Below are 12,738 nucleotides of genomic sequence, written 5' to 3' on the forward strand. Positions count from 1 at the left end.
CATTACGGACTCACTGTCATTAACGTCTCCTTACTCTACATTACGGACTCACTGTCATTAACGTCTCCTTACTCTACATTACGCACTCATTGTCATTAACGTCTCCTTACTCTACATTACGGACTCACTGTCATTAACGTTTCCTTACTCTACATTACGGACTCACTGTCATTAACGTCTCCTTACTCTACATTACGGACTCACTGTCATTAACGCCTCCTTACTCTACATTACGCACTCATTGTCATTAACGTCTCCTTACTCTACATTACGGACTCACTGTCATTAACGCCTCCTTACTCTACATTACGGACTCACTGTCATTAACGTTTCCTTACTCTACATTACGGACTCACTGTCATTAACGTCTCCTTACTCTACATTACGGACTCACTGTCATTAACGTTTCCTTACTCTACATTACGGACTCACTGTCATTAACGCCTCCTTACTCTACATTACGGACTCATTGTCATTAACGTCTCCTTACTCTACATTACGCACTCATTGTCATTAACGTCTCCTTACTCTACATTACGGACTCACTGTCATTAACGCCTCCTTACTCTACATTACGGACTCACTGTCATTAACGTTTCCTTACTCTACATTACGGACTCACTGTCATTAACGTCTCCTTACTCTACATTACGGACTCACTGTCATTAACGTCTCCTTACTCTACATTACTGACTCACTGTCATTAACGTCTCCTTACTCGTCAGAGACACATTTTAGGAAGCTGGAAAAATAATAACAAAGGGCTTTGGGCCTAATTCATGCCTGATCGCATAGGTCGGGAAACTGCGCACACGCAGGATCCATTCTGCGCATGTGTAGGAGGGGCGCTGCGCTTGCATCGTAATTTTGAGAACTCCTCTGCCTGATTTATAAACATAGGCGTACCGGGAGAGGGGCTGGCATTGCCAGAAACGGCCCCCTTTTTTTTCCGGGAGTGGCAAGGTTGCACAGTGCAGTTTCCTTGGCCTCACAAGCTGCCCTGTGACAGACAGCCATAGTGAGGTCAGACATACTCAGAGGAGCAGTCGCAATGTTCCCCGAGAACTGCTATCGCAGGCAGAGGGTGGTACGCAGGCAGGGGAGGGGTGTGCAGGCATGAGGTGGTGTGCAGGCAGGAGGTGGTATGCAGGCAGGGGGTGGTGTGCAGGCAGGGGGTGGTGTATAGGCAGGAGGTGGTACACAGGAAGGAGGTGGTATGCAGGCAGGGGGTGGTGTGCAGGATGGCGGTGGTATGCAGGCAGGGGGTGGTGTGCAGGCAGGGGGTGGTGTGCAAGCAGGAGGTGGTAGGCAGGCAGGGGCTGGTGTGCAGGCAGGAGGTGGTATGCAGGCAGGAGGTGGTAGGCAGGCAGGGGGTGGTATGCAGGCAGGAGGTGGTGCGCAGGCAGGAAGTGGTAAGCAGGCAGGAGGTGGTATGCAGGCAGGGGGTGGTGTGCAGGCAGGAGGTGGTGTGCAGGCAGGGGGCGTTATGCATGCAGGGGTGGTATGCAGGCAGGGGGTGGTGTGCAGGCAGGAGGTGGTAGGCAGGCAGAGGGTGGTATGCAGGCAGGAGGTGGTGCGCAGGCAGGGGGTGGTGTGCAGGCAGGAGGTGGTGTGCAGGCAGGGGGCGTTATGCATGCAGGGGGTGGTATGCAGGCAGGGGGTTGTGTGCAGGCAGGAGGTGGTAGGCAGGCAGAGGGTGGTATGCAGGCAGGAGGTGGTGCGCAGGCAGGGGTGGTGTGCAGGCAGGAGGTGGTGTGCAGGCAGGGGGTGGTGTGCAGGCAGGAGGTGGTAGGCAGGCAGAGGGTGGTATGCAGGCAGGAGGTGGTGCGCAGGCAGGAAGTTGTAAGCAGGCAGGAGGTGGTGTGCAGGCAGGGGGTGGTGTGCAGGCAGGAGGTGGTGTGCAGGCAGGGGGCGTTATGCAGGCAGGGGGTGGTGTGCAGGCAGGGTGTGGTATGCGGGCAGGGGGTGGTGTGCAGGCAGGAGGTGGTAGGCAGGCAAGGGGTGGTATGCAGGCAGGGGGTGGTGTGCAGGCAGGGGGTGGTAAGCAGGCAGGAGGTGGTATACAGGCAGGGGGTGGTGTGCAGGCAGGAGGTGGTATGCAGGCAGGAGTTGGTACACAGGAAGTAGGTGATATGCAGGCAGGGAATGGTATGCAGGTAGGAACGGTTATGCAGGCAGGGGATGGTATGCAGGCAGGAATTGGTAAGCAGGCAGGGGGAGGTATGTAGGCAGGAGGTGGTATGGTATTAACGTCTCCTTACTCTACATTACGGACTCACTGTCATTAACGCCTCCTTACTCTACATTACGGACTCACTGTCATTAACGTTTCCTTACTCTACATTACGGACTCACTGTCATTAACGTCTCCTTACTCTACATTACGGACTCACTGTCATTAACGTCTCCTTACTCTACATTACTGACTCACTGTCATTAACGTCTCCTTACTCGTCAGAGACACATTTTAGGAAGCTGGAAAAATAATAACAAAGGGCTTTGGGCCTAATTCATGCCTGATCGCATAGGTCGGGAAACTGCGCACACGCAGGATCCATTCTGCGCATGTGTAGGAGGGGCGCTGCGCTTGCATCGTAATTTTGAGAACTCCTCTGCCTGATTTATAAACATAGGCGTACCGGGAGAGGGGCTGGCATTGCCAGAAACGGCCCCCTTTTTTTTCCGGGAGTGGCAAGGTTGCACAGTGCAGTTTCCTTGGCCTCACAAGCTGCCCTGTGACAGACAGCCATAGTGAGGTCAGACATACTCAGAGGAGCAGTCGCAATGTTCCCCGAGAACTGCTATCGCAGGCAGAGGGTGGTACGCAGGCAGGGGAGGGGTGTGCAGGCATGAGGTGGTGTGCAGGCAGGAGGTGGTATGCAGGCAGGGGGTGGTGTGCAGGCAGGGGGTGGTGTATAGGCAGGAGGTGGTACACAGGAAGGAGGTGGTATGCAGGCAGGGGGTGGTGTGCAGGATGGCGGTGGTATGCAGGCAGGGGGTGGTGTGCAGGCAGGGGGTGGTGTGCAAGCAGGAGGTGGTAGGCAGGCAGGGGCTGGTGTGCAGGCAGGAGGTGGTATGCAGGCAGGAGGTGGTAGGCAGGCAGGGGGTGGTATGCAGGCAGGAGGTGGTGCGCAGGCAGGAAGTGGTAAGCAGGCAGGAGGTGGTATGCAGGCAGGGGGTGGTGTGCAGGCAGGAGGTGGTGTGCAGGCAGGGGGCGTTATGCATGCAGGGGTGGTATGCAGGCAGGGGGTGGTGTGCAGGCAGGAGGTGGTAGGCAGGCAGAGGGTGGTATGCAGGCAGGAGGTGGTGCGCAGGCAGGGGGTGGTGTGCAGGCAGGAGGTGGTGTGCAGGCAGGGGGCGTTATGCATGCAGGGGGTGGTATGCAGGCAGGGGGTTGTGTGCAGGCAGGAGGTGGTAGGCAGGCAGAGGGTGGTATGCAGGCAGGAGGTGGTGCGCAGGCAGGGGTGGTGTGCAGGCAGGAGGTGGTGTGCAGGCAGGGGGTGGTGTGCAGGCAGGAGGTGGTAGGCAGGCAGAGGGTGGTATGCAGGCAGGAGGTGGTGCGCAGGCAGGAAGTTGTAAGCAGGCAGGAGGTGGTGTGCAGGCAGGGGGTGGTGTGCAGGCAGGAGGTGGTGTGCAGGCAGGGGGCGTTATGCAGGCAGGGGGTGGTGTGCAGGCAGGGTGTGGTATGCGGGCAGGGGGTGGTGTGCAGGCAGGAGGTGGTAGGCAGGCAAGGGGTGGTATGCAGGCAGGGGGTGGTGTGCAGGCAGGGGGTGGTAAGCAGGCAGGAGGTGGTATACAGGCAGGGGGTGGTGTGCAGGCAGGAGGTGGTATGCAGGCAGGAGTTGGTACACAGGAAGTAGGTGATATGCAGGCAGGGAATGGTATGCAGGTAGGAACGGTTATGCAGGCAGGGGATGGTATGCAGGCAGGAATTGGTAAGCAGGCAGGGGGAGGTATGTAGGCAGGAGGTGGTATGCAGGCAGAATGTGGGATGCAGGCAAGAGGTGGTGCGCAGGCAGGAAGTGGTAAGCAGGCAGGAGGCGGTGTGCAGGCAGGGGCTGGTATGCAGGCAGGAGGTTGTATGCAGGCAGAAGGTGGGATGCAGGCAAGAGGTGATGCGCAGGCAGGAAGTGGTAAGCAGGCAGGAAGTGGTAAGCAGGCAGGGGGTGGTATGCAGGCAGGGGGTGGTACACAGGCAGGAGATGGTACACAGGCAGGAGGTGGTGTGCAGACAGGGTGTGGTATGCAGGCAGGGGGTGGTATGCAGGCAGGAGATGGTGTGCAGGCAGGAGGTGGTATGCAGGCAGGGGGTGGTATGCAGGCAGGGGGTGGTATGCAGGCAGGTGGTGGTAGGCAGGCAGGAGGTGGTATGCAGGCAGGGGATGGTATGCAGGCAGGATGTGGTATGCAGGCAGGAGGTGGTATGCAGGCAGGAGGTGGTATGCAGGCAGGGGGTGGTATGCAGGCAGGAGGTGGTATGCAGGCAGGGGATGGTATGCAGGCAGGATGTGGTATGCAGGCAGGAGGTGGTATGCAGGCAGGAGGTGGTATGCAGGCAGGAGGTGGTGTGCAGGCAGGAGGTGGTATGCAGGCAGGGGGTGGTATGAAGGCAGGAGGTGGTATGCAGGCAGGGGATGGTATGCAGGCAGGATGTGGTATGCAGGCAGGAGGTGGTATGCAGGCAGGAGGTGGTGTGCAGGCAGGGGGTGGTGTGCAGGCAGGGGGTGGTATGCAGGCAGGAGGTGGTGTGCAGGCAGGAGGTGGTATGCAGGCAGGAGGTGGTATGCAGGCAGGGGGTGGTATGCAGGCAGGAGGTGGTATGCAGGCAGGGGATGGTATGCAGGCAGGATGTGGTATGCAGGCAGGAGGTGGTATGCAGGCAGGAGGTGGTATGCAGGCAGGAGGTGGTGTGCAGGCAGGAGGTGGTATGCAGGCAGGGGGTGGTATGCAGGCAGGGGATGGTATGCAGGCAGGATGTGGTATGCAGGCAGGAGGTGGTATGCAGGCAGGAGGTGGTGTGCAGGCAGGGGGTGGTATGCAGGCAGGGGATGGTATGCAGGCAGGATGTGGTATGCAGGCAGGAGGTGGTGTGCAGGCAGGAGGTGGTGTGCAGGCAGGAGGTGGTATGCAGGCAGGATGTGGTACGCAGGCAGGAGGTGGTACGCAGGCAGGGGGTGGTATGCAGGCAGGAGGTGGTATGCAGGCAGGGGGTGGTATGCAGGCAGGGGGTGGTATGCAGGCAGGAGGTGGTATGCAGGCAGGGGATGGTATGCAGGCAGGAGGTGGTATGCAGGCAGGAGGTGGTATGCAGGCAGGGAGTGGTATGCAGGCAGGAGGTGGTATGCAGGCAGGGGGTGGTACGCAGACAGGGGGTGGTACGCAGGCAGGAGGTGGTATGCAGGCAGGGGGTGGTATGCAGACAGGAGGTGGTATGCAGGCAGGGGGTGGTATGCAGGCAGGGGGTGGTATGCAGGCAGGAGGTGGTATGCAGGCAGGGGATGGTATGCAGGCAGGAGGTGGTATGCAGGCAGGAGGTGGTAGGCAGGCAGGTGGTGGTAGGCAGGCAGGAGGTGGTATGCAGGCAGGGGGTGGTATGCAGGCAGGAGGTGGTATGCAGGCAGGAGGTGGTATGCAGGCAGGGGGTGGTATGCAGGCAGGGGGTGGTATGCAGGCAGGAGGTGGTATGCAGGCAGGGGATGGTATGCAGGCAGGATGTGGTATGCAGGCAGGATGTGGTATGCAGGCAGGGGATGGTATGCAGGCAGGATGTGGTGTGCATGCAGGAGGTGGTGTGCAGGCAGGAGGTGGTGTGCAGGCAGGAGGTGGTATGCAGGCAGGAGGTGGTACGCAGGCAGGGGGTGGTATGCAGGCAGGGGGTGGTATGCAGGCAGGGGGTGGTATGCAGGCAGGAGGTGGTATGCAGGCAGGGAATGGTATGCAGGCAGGAGGTGGTATGCAGGCAGGAGGTGGTATGCAGGCAGGGAGTGGTATGCAGGCAGGAGGTGGTATGCAGGCAGGGGGTGGTATGCAGACAGGGGGTGGTACGCAGGCAGGAGGTGGTACGCAGGCAGGGGGTGGTATGCAGACAGGAGGTGGTATGCAGGCAGGGGGTGGTATGCAGGCAGGGGGTGGTATGCAGGCAGGAGGTGGTATGCAGGCAGGGGATGGTATGCAGGCAGGAGGTGGTATGCAGGCAGGAGGTGGTATGCAGGCAGGGGGTGGTATGCAGGCAGGAGGTGGTATGCAGGCAGGGGGTGGTATGCAGACAGGGGGTGGTACGCAGGCAGGAGGTGGTATGCAGGCAGGGGGTGGTATGCAGGCAGGAGGTGGTATGCAGGCAGGGGGTGGTATGCAGGCAGGGGGTGGTATGCAGGCAGGAGGTGGTATGCAGGCAGGGGATGGTATGCAGGCAGGATGTGGTATGCAGGCAGGAGGTGGTATGCAGACAGGGTGTGGTATGCAGGCAGGGGGTGGTATCGAGGCAGGGGGTGGTATGCAGGCAGGGAGTGGTATGCAGGCAGGAGGTGGTATGCAGGCAGGGGGTGGTATGCAGACAGGGGGTGGTACGCAGGCAGGGGGTGGTATGCAGGCAGGGGGTGGTATGCAGACAGGAGGTGGTATGCAGGCAGGGGGTGGTATGCAGGCAGGGGGTGGTATGCAGGCAGGAGGTGGTATGCAGGCAGGGGATGGTATGCAGGCAGGATGTGGTATGCAGGCAGGAGGTGGTATGCAGACATGGTGTGGTATGCAGGCAGGGGGTGGTATCGAGGCAGGGGGTGGTATGCAGGCAGGGAGTGGTATGCAGGCAGGAGGTGGTATGCAGGCAGGGGGTGGTATGCAGACAGGGGGTGGTACGCAGGCAGGAGGTGGTATGCAGGCAGGGGGTGGTATGCAGACAGGAGGTGGTATGCAGGCAGGGGGTGGTATGCAGGCAGGGGGTGGTATGCAGGCAGGGGGTGGTATGCAGGCAGGAGGTGGTATGCAGGCAGGAGGTGGTATGCAGGCAGGAGGTGGTATGCAGGCAGGGAGTGGTATGCAGGCAGGAGGTGGTATGCAGGCAGGGGGTGGTATGCAGACAGGGGGTGGTACGCAGGCAGGAGGTGGTATGCAGGCAGGGGGTGGTATGCAGACAGGAGGTGGTATGCAGGCAGGGGGTGGTATGCAGGCAGGGGGTGGTATGCAGGCAGGAGGTGGTATGCAGGCAGGGGGTGGTATGCAGACAGGGGGTGGTACGCAGGCAGGAGGTGGTATGCAGGCAGGGGGTGGTATGCAGACAGGAGGTGGTATGCAGGCAGGGGGTGGTATGCAGGCAGGGGGTGGTATGCAGGCAGGAGGTGGTATGCAGGCAGGGGATGGTATGCAGGCAGGATGTGGTATGCAGGCAGGAGGTGGTATGCAGACAGGGTGTGGTATGCAGGCAGGGGGTGGTATCGAGGCAGGGGGTGGTATGCAGGCAGGGGGTGGTATGCAGGCAGGAGGTGGTATGCAGGCAGGAGGTGGTATGCAGGCAGGAGGTGGTATGCAGACAGGGTGTGGTATGCAGGCAGGGGGTGGTATCGAGGCAGGGGGTGGTATGCAGGCAGGGGGTGGTATGCAGGCAGGAGGTGGTATGCAGGCAGGGAGTGGTATGCAGGCAGGAGGTGGTATGCAGGCAGGAGGTGGTATGCAGGCAGGGGGTGGTATGCAGACAGGGGGTGGTATGCAGGCAGGAGGTGGTATGCAGGCAGGGGATGGTATGCAGGCAGGATGTGGTATGCAGGCAGGAGGTGGTATGCAGACAGGGTGTGGTATGCAGGCAGGGGGTGGTATCGAGGCAGGAGGTGGTATGCAGGCAGGGGGTGGTATGCAGGCAGGGGGTGGTATGCAGGCAGGGGGTGGTATGCAGACATGGGGTGGTATGCAGGCAGGAGGTGGTATGCAGGCAGGTGGCGGTATGCAGGCAGGAGGTGGTATGCAGGCAGGGGGTGGTATGCAGGCAGGGGGTGGTATCGAGGCAGGGGGTGGTATGCAGGCAGGGGGTGGTGTGCAGGCAGGAGGTGGTATGCAGGCAGGGGATGTATGCAGGCAGGGGGTGGTATGCAGGTAGGGGGTGGTATGCAGGTAGGGGGTGGTATGCAGTCAGGGTGTGGTATGCAGGCAGGGGGTGGTATGCAGGCAGGGGGTGGTACGCAGGCAGGAGGTGGTATGCAGGCAGGGGGTGGTATGGATGGAGTCAGGGGGTGGTATGCAGGCAGGGGGTGGTATGCAGTCAGGGGAGGTATGTAGGCAGGGGGTAGAATGCAGACAGGGGTGGTATGGATGGAGTCAGGGGGTGGTATGCAGGCAGGAGGTGGTATGCAGGCAGGGGGTGGTATGCAGGCAGGGGGTGGTATCGAGGCAGGGGGTGGTATGCAGGCAGGGGGTGGTGTGCAGGCAGGAGGTGGTATGCAGGCAGGGGATGTATGCAGGCAGGGGGTGGTATGCAGGTAGGGGGTGGTATGCAGGTAGGGGGTGGTATGCAGTCAGGGTGTGGTATGCAGGCAGGGGGTGGTATGCAGGCAGGGGGTGGTACGCAGGCAGGAGGTGGTATGCAGGCAGGAGGTGGTATGCAGGCAGGGGGTGGTATGCAGGCAGGGGGTGGTATCGAGGCAGGGGGTGGTATGCAGGCAGGGGGTGGTGTGCAGGCAGGAGGTGGTATGCAGGCAGGGGATGTATGCAGGCAGGGGGTGGTATGCAGGTAGGGGGTGGTATGCAGGTAGGGGGTGGTATGCAGGTAGGGGGTGGTATGCAGTCAGGGTGTGGTATGCAGGCAGGGGGTGGTATGCAGGCAGGGGGTGGTACGCAGGCAGGAGGTGGTATGCAGGCAGGGGGTGGTATGGATGGAGTCAGGGGGTGGTATGCAGGCAGGGGGTGGTATGCAGTCAGGGGGAGGTATGTAGGCAGGGGGTAGAATGCAGACAGGGGTGGTATGGATGGAGTCAGGGGGTGGTATGCAGGCAGGGGGTGGTATGCAGGCAGGAGGAGGTATGCAGTCAGGGTGTGGTATGCAGGCAGGGGCTGGTATGCAGGCGGGGGCTGGTATGCAGACAGGGGGTGGTACGCAGGCAGGAGGTGGTAGGCAGGCAGGGTGTGGTATGTAGACAGGGGGTGGTATGTAGACAGGGGGTGGTATGTAGACAGGGGGTGGTATGCAGGCAGGAGGTGGTATGCAGTCAGGGTGTGGTATGCAGGCAGGGGGTGGTATGTAGACAGGGGGTGGTATGCCGGCAGGAGGTGGTAGGCAGGCAGGGGGTGGTAGGCAGGCAGGGTGTGGTAGGCAGGCAGGGTGTGGTATGCAGGCAAGAGGTGGTATGCAGGCAGGAGATGGCAGCAGCTTACCATATGCCATACATGCTGAATCAGGTTCTTTATTTATTACGGAAATGGCCCGTTCCTATGAGCTATTTATTGACTGAATATTAAAGTAGAAGAACATCTTCCCCACCAACACAAAGTCATCCACGAACTTCTGCGCACCTCTTAAATAAGAATTGCGCCAAAGTGGATGATGTACCATAAATGTTCTCAGTATCTGTATATACGAAGCTGCGCTGCCCGTGTTCCTTACGCTGCGTATACTGTTCCGCAGGTGGCCAGCCTCCAGGAGGAAAGGAATAGTTTATTGGCTGAGAACGAGTTTCAGAATGAAAGACTGAACCAGTTGGACCCATTTGATGAGTCCAGCACCGTGGTGACCAAGAAATATTTCCAGATACAGCTGGATCAGTTACAGGAGGAGAATTACAGGTACAGGTAGATGGTAGATCCCGGGCAGCCGTGCGGTGGTCTCGCCTGCAGAGTAACACTTGAACCTGTTTGTATCGGCAGACTGGAAGCGGCGAAGGATGAATACCGGGCTCACTGCGAGTTGCTGGAGAAGCAGCTGATAGAGACGCAGAACAGGAACGATGAGCTGGCTAATGTGGCCGAGGAGTCCAGGGCGCTGAGAGATGAGATCGATGTTCTCAGGTATTCCCACGACAGTAATGACCAGTAACAGGAAGGAGCAGGACGCCCACATTATAGTGTAGTACAAGACTGCGCTAGAACTATAGTCCTTGTGCACAGTAATGACTGATCTCCCTCACTGCACACACTGAATACTCATTGTTGCATTGATATATACGACTTTGCGCACCTGCTTCATACTTACTCCGACCAACGTATCTCTTAGACAAGTGCACCCACTCAGCACCCTAACACCTCTCATCAGCCAGGGCACCTACTCCATAATCACTGCACCCTAACACCTCCCATCAGCCAGGGCACCTTCTCTGTACTCCCTGCACCCTAACTCCACCCATCAGCAAGGGCACCTACTCCACACTCACTGCACCCTAACTCCTCCCATCAGCCAGGGCACCTACTCCATACTCACTGCACCCTAACTCCTCCCTCAGCAAGGGAACCTTCTCTGTACTCCCTGCACCCTAACTCCTCCCATCAGCCAAGGCACCTACTCCACACTCACTGCATCCTAACTCCTCCCATGAGCCAGGGCACCTACTCCATAATCACTGCACCCTAACTACTTCCATCATCCAGGGCACCTACTCCACACTCCCTGCATCCTAACTCCTCCCATCAGCAGGGGCACCTACTCCATAATCACTGCATCCTAACTCCACCCATCAGCAGGGGCACCTACTCCATAATCACTGCACCCTAACTCCTCCCATCATCCAGGGCACCTATTTCACACTCACTGCATCCTAACTCCTCCCATAAGCCAGGGACCCTACTCCGCAGTCACTGCATCCTAACTCCTCCCATCGGCCAGGGCCCCTACTCCGCACTCACTGCATCCTAACTCCTCCCTTCAGCCAGGGTCCTTACACCATAATACTGCACCCTTACTCCTCCCATCAGCCAGGGCACCTACTTCACACTCACTGCATCCTAACTCCTCCCATCGGCCAGGGTACCTACTCCATAATCACTGTACCGTAACTCCTCCTATCAGACAGGGCACCTACTCCGCACTCACTGCACCGAATTCCTTTTGTTCATCTAGTACACCTACCCTGCACTCGCTCAATACATCTCATCCCATCAGCCATTGCACCTACTTTACACTCACTGCATCCTAACTCCTCCCATCAGCCAGGGCACCTACTCCGCACTCACTGCATCCTAACTCCTCCCATAAGCCAGGGACCCTACTCCGCAGTCACTGCATCCTAACTCCTCCCATCGGCCAGGGCCCCTACTCCACACTCCCTGCATCCTAATTCCTCCCATCAGCCAGGGCACCTACTCCACACTCCCTGCATCCTAATTCCTCCCATCATCCAGGGCACCTACTCCACACTCCCTGCATCCTAACTCCTCCCATCAGCCAAGGCACCTACTCCATAATCACTGCATCCTAACTCCTCCCATCATCCAGGGCACTACTCCACACTCCCTGCATCCTAACTCCTCCCTCAGCAGGGGCACCGACTCCATAATCACTGCACCCTAACTCCTCCCATCAGCCAGGGCACCTACTCCACACTCCCTGCATCCTAACTCCTCCCATCAGCCAAGGCACCTACTCCATAATCACTGCATCCTAACTCCTCCCATGAGCCAGGGCACCTACTCCATAATCACTGCACCCTAACACCTCCCTTCAGCCAGGGCACCTACTCCATAATCACTGCATCCTAACACCTCCCTTCAGCCAGGGCACCTACTTCACACTCACTTCACAATCACTGCACCCAATGCCTTTTGTTCATCTAGTACACCTGCCCTGCACTCGTCCAATACATCTCATCCCATCAGCCATTGCACCTACACCACTTAATGACTATTGCCTACCTTTATCCAGTACACCTAGGCCCTCATTCTGCTGCGAGTCCCAGAGGTCCTGCCCTGCCGAATGATCTCTCTCTCCCTTAAGCTGCATGTGAGGGGATGTGTTCTCGTGCACATCCCCTGGCATGGTACCGAGGGGATTCAGCTGTGGGGAGAGCGAGCGTTCTGCCGGACAGTGGGTACAACTGCTGCTTAGCGAGCGGTACTGAATCAGGCCCAGTGGTTCATATCATCACGTTACTCACTATACATATATCAGTAGATTTAGCGATTCAAATTCTACCTCGTGTCCTGATCTTAGGGGTACATTTTCCAAAGCTTCTAAAAATGAAGGTGAGATGTTGCCCTTAGCAACCAATCAGATTCTGTCTATCATTTCTCTATTGCATCCTAGAAAATGATAGGCAGAATCTGTTCTGTCTAAGATGGGAGTGCTATTGAAGTTGTGGGATGTTGCCCATAGCAACCAGATTCTATTATGGTCTAGAAGGTGCTCAAGGAATAAAATGTTTGGTTGCTGAGGGCAACATCCCATCTTATAATATATACCCCATAGGCGGCAGTAGGGCAGGAGACGCTAGATAAAATACCGACCGGTCCTTTTCCTCCTCATAGAGCCACCGCAGACAAAGCCACCAAGCTGGAGTCCACCATGGAGTCATACCGCAAGAAGCTGGAGGACTTCAACGACCTGCGCCGACAAGTCAAGTCCCTGGAGGACACTAACCTCATGTACATGCACAATACAGTGAGCTTGGAGGAGGACCTGAAGAAGGCCAATGCCGCTCGCACTCAGCTGGAGACGTATAAGCGGCAGGTGGGTGCTTCCCCCAGGGGGCGCTAGTTATGTGTGTATGGGAGTCATGCCGACTGCAAATTCCAGTATCCGCCTGTCTACCATAGTTAGATCCCGCCTAC

The 12,738-nt window shown here is 58.0% G+C and overlaps 1 protein-coding gene across 1 annotated transcript in view; it reads left to right on the forward strand.

The window, feature by feature from the left end:
- The window catches only part of HOOK1 (hook microtubule tethering protein 1), a 70,175-nt gene that overhangs the window by 38,790 nt on the left and 18,647 nt on the right, over window positions 1-12,738 (forward strand). The window contains exons 9-11 of the mRNA XM_083157629.1: window positions 9,608-9,765; window positions 9,847-9,987; window positions 12,436-12,637. Coding sequence (XP_083013755.1) covers window positions 9,608-9,765; window positions 9,847-9,987; window positions 12,436-12,637 — 501 coding nt within the window. The remainder of the gene's footprint in view (window positions 1-9,607; window positions 9,766-9,846; window positions 9,988-12,435; window positions 12,638-12,738) is intronic.

This window comes from Crinia signifera, chromosome 8 (assembly GCF_055691185.1).
Source record: "Crinia signifera chromosome 8, ASM5569118v1, whole genome shotgun sequence".
Classification (NCBI taxonomy): domain Eukaryota; kingdom Metazoa; phylum Chordata; class Amphibia; order Anura; family Myobatrachidae; genus Crinia; species Crinia signifera.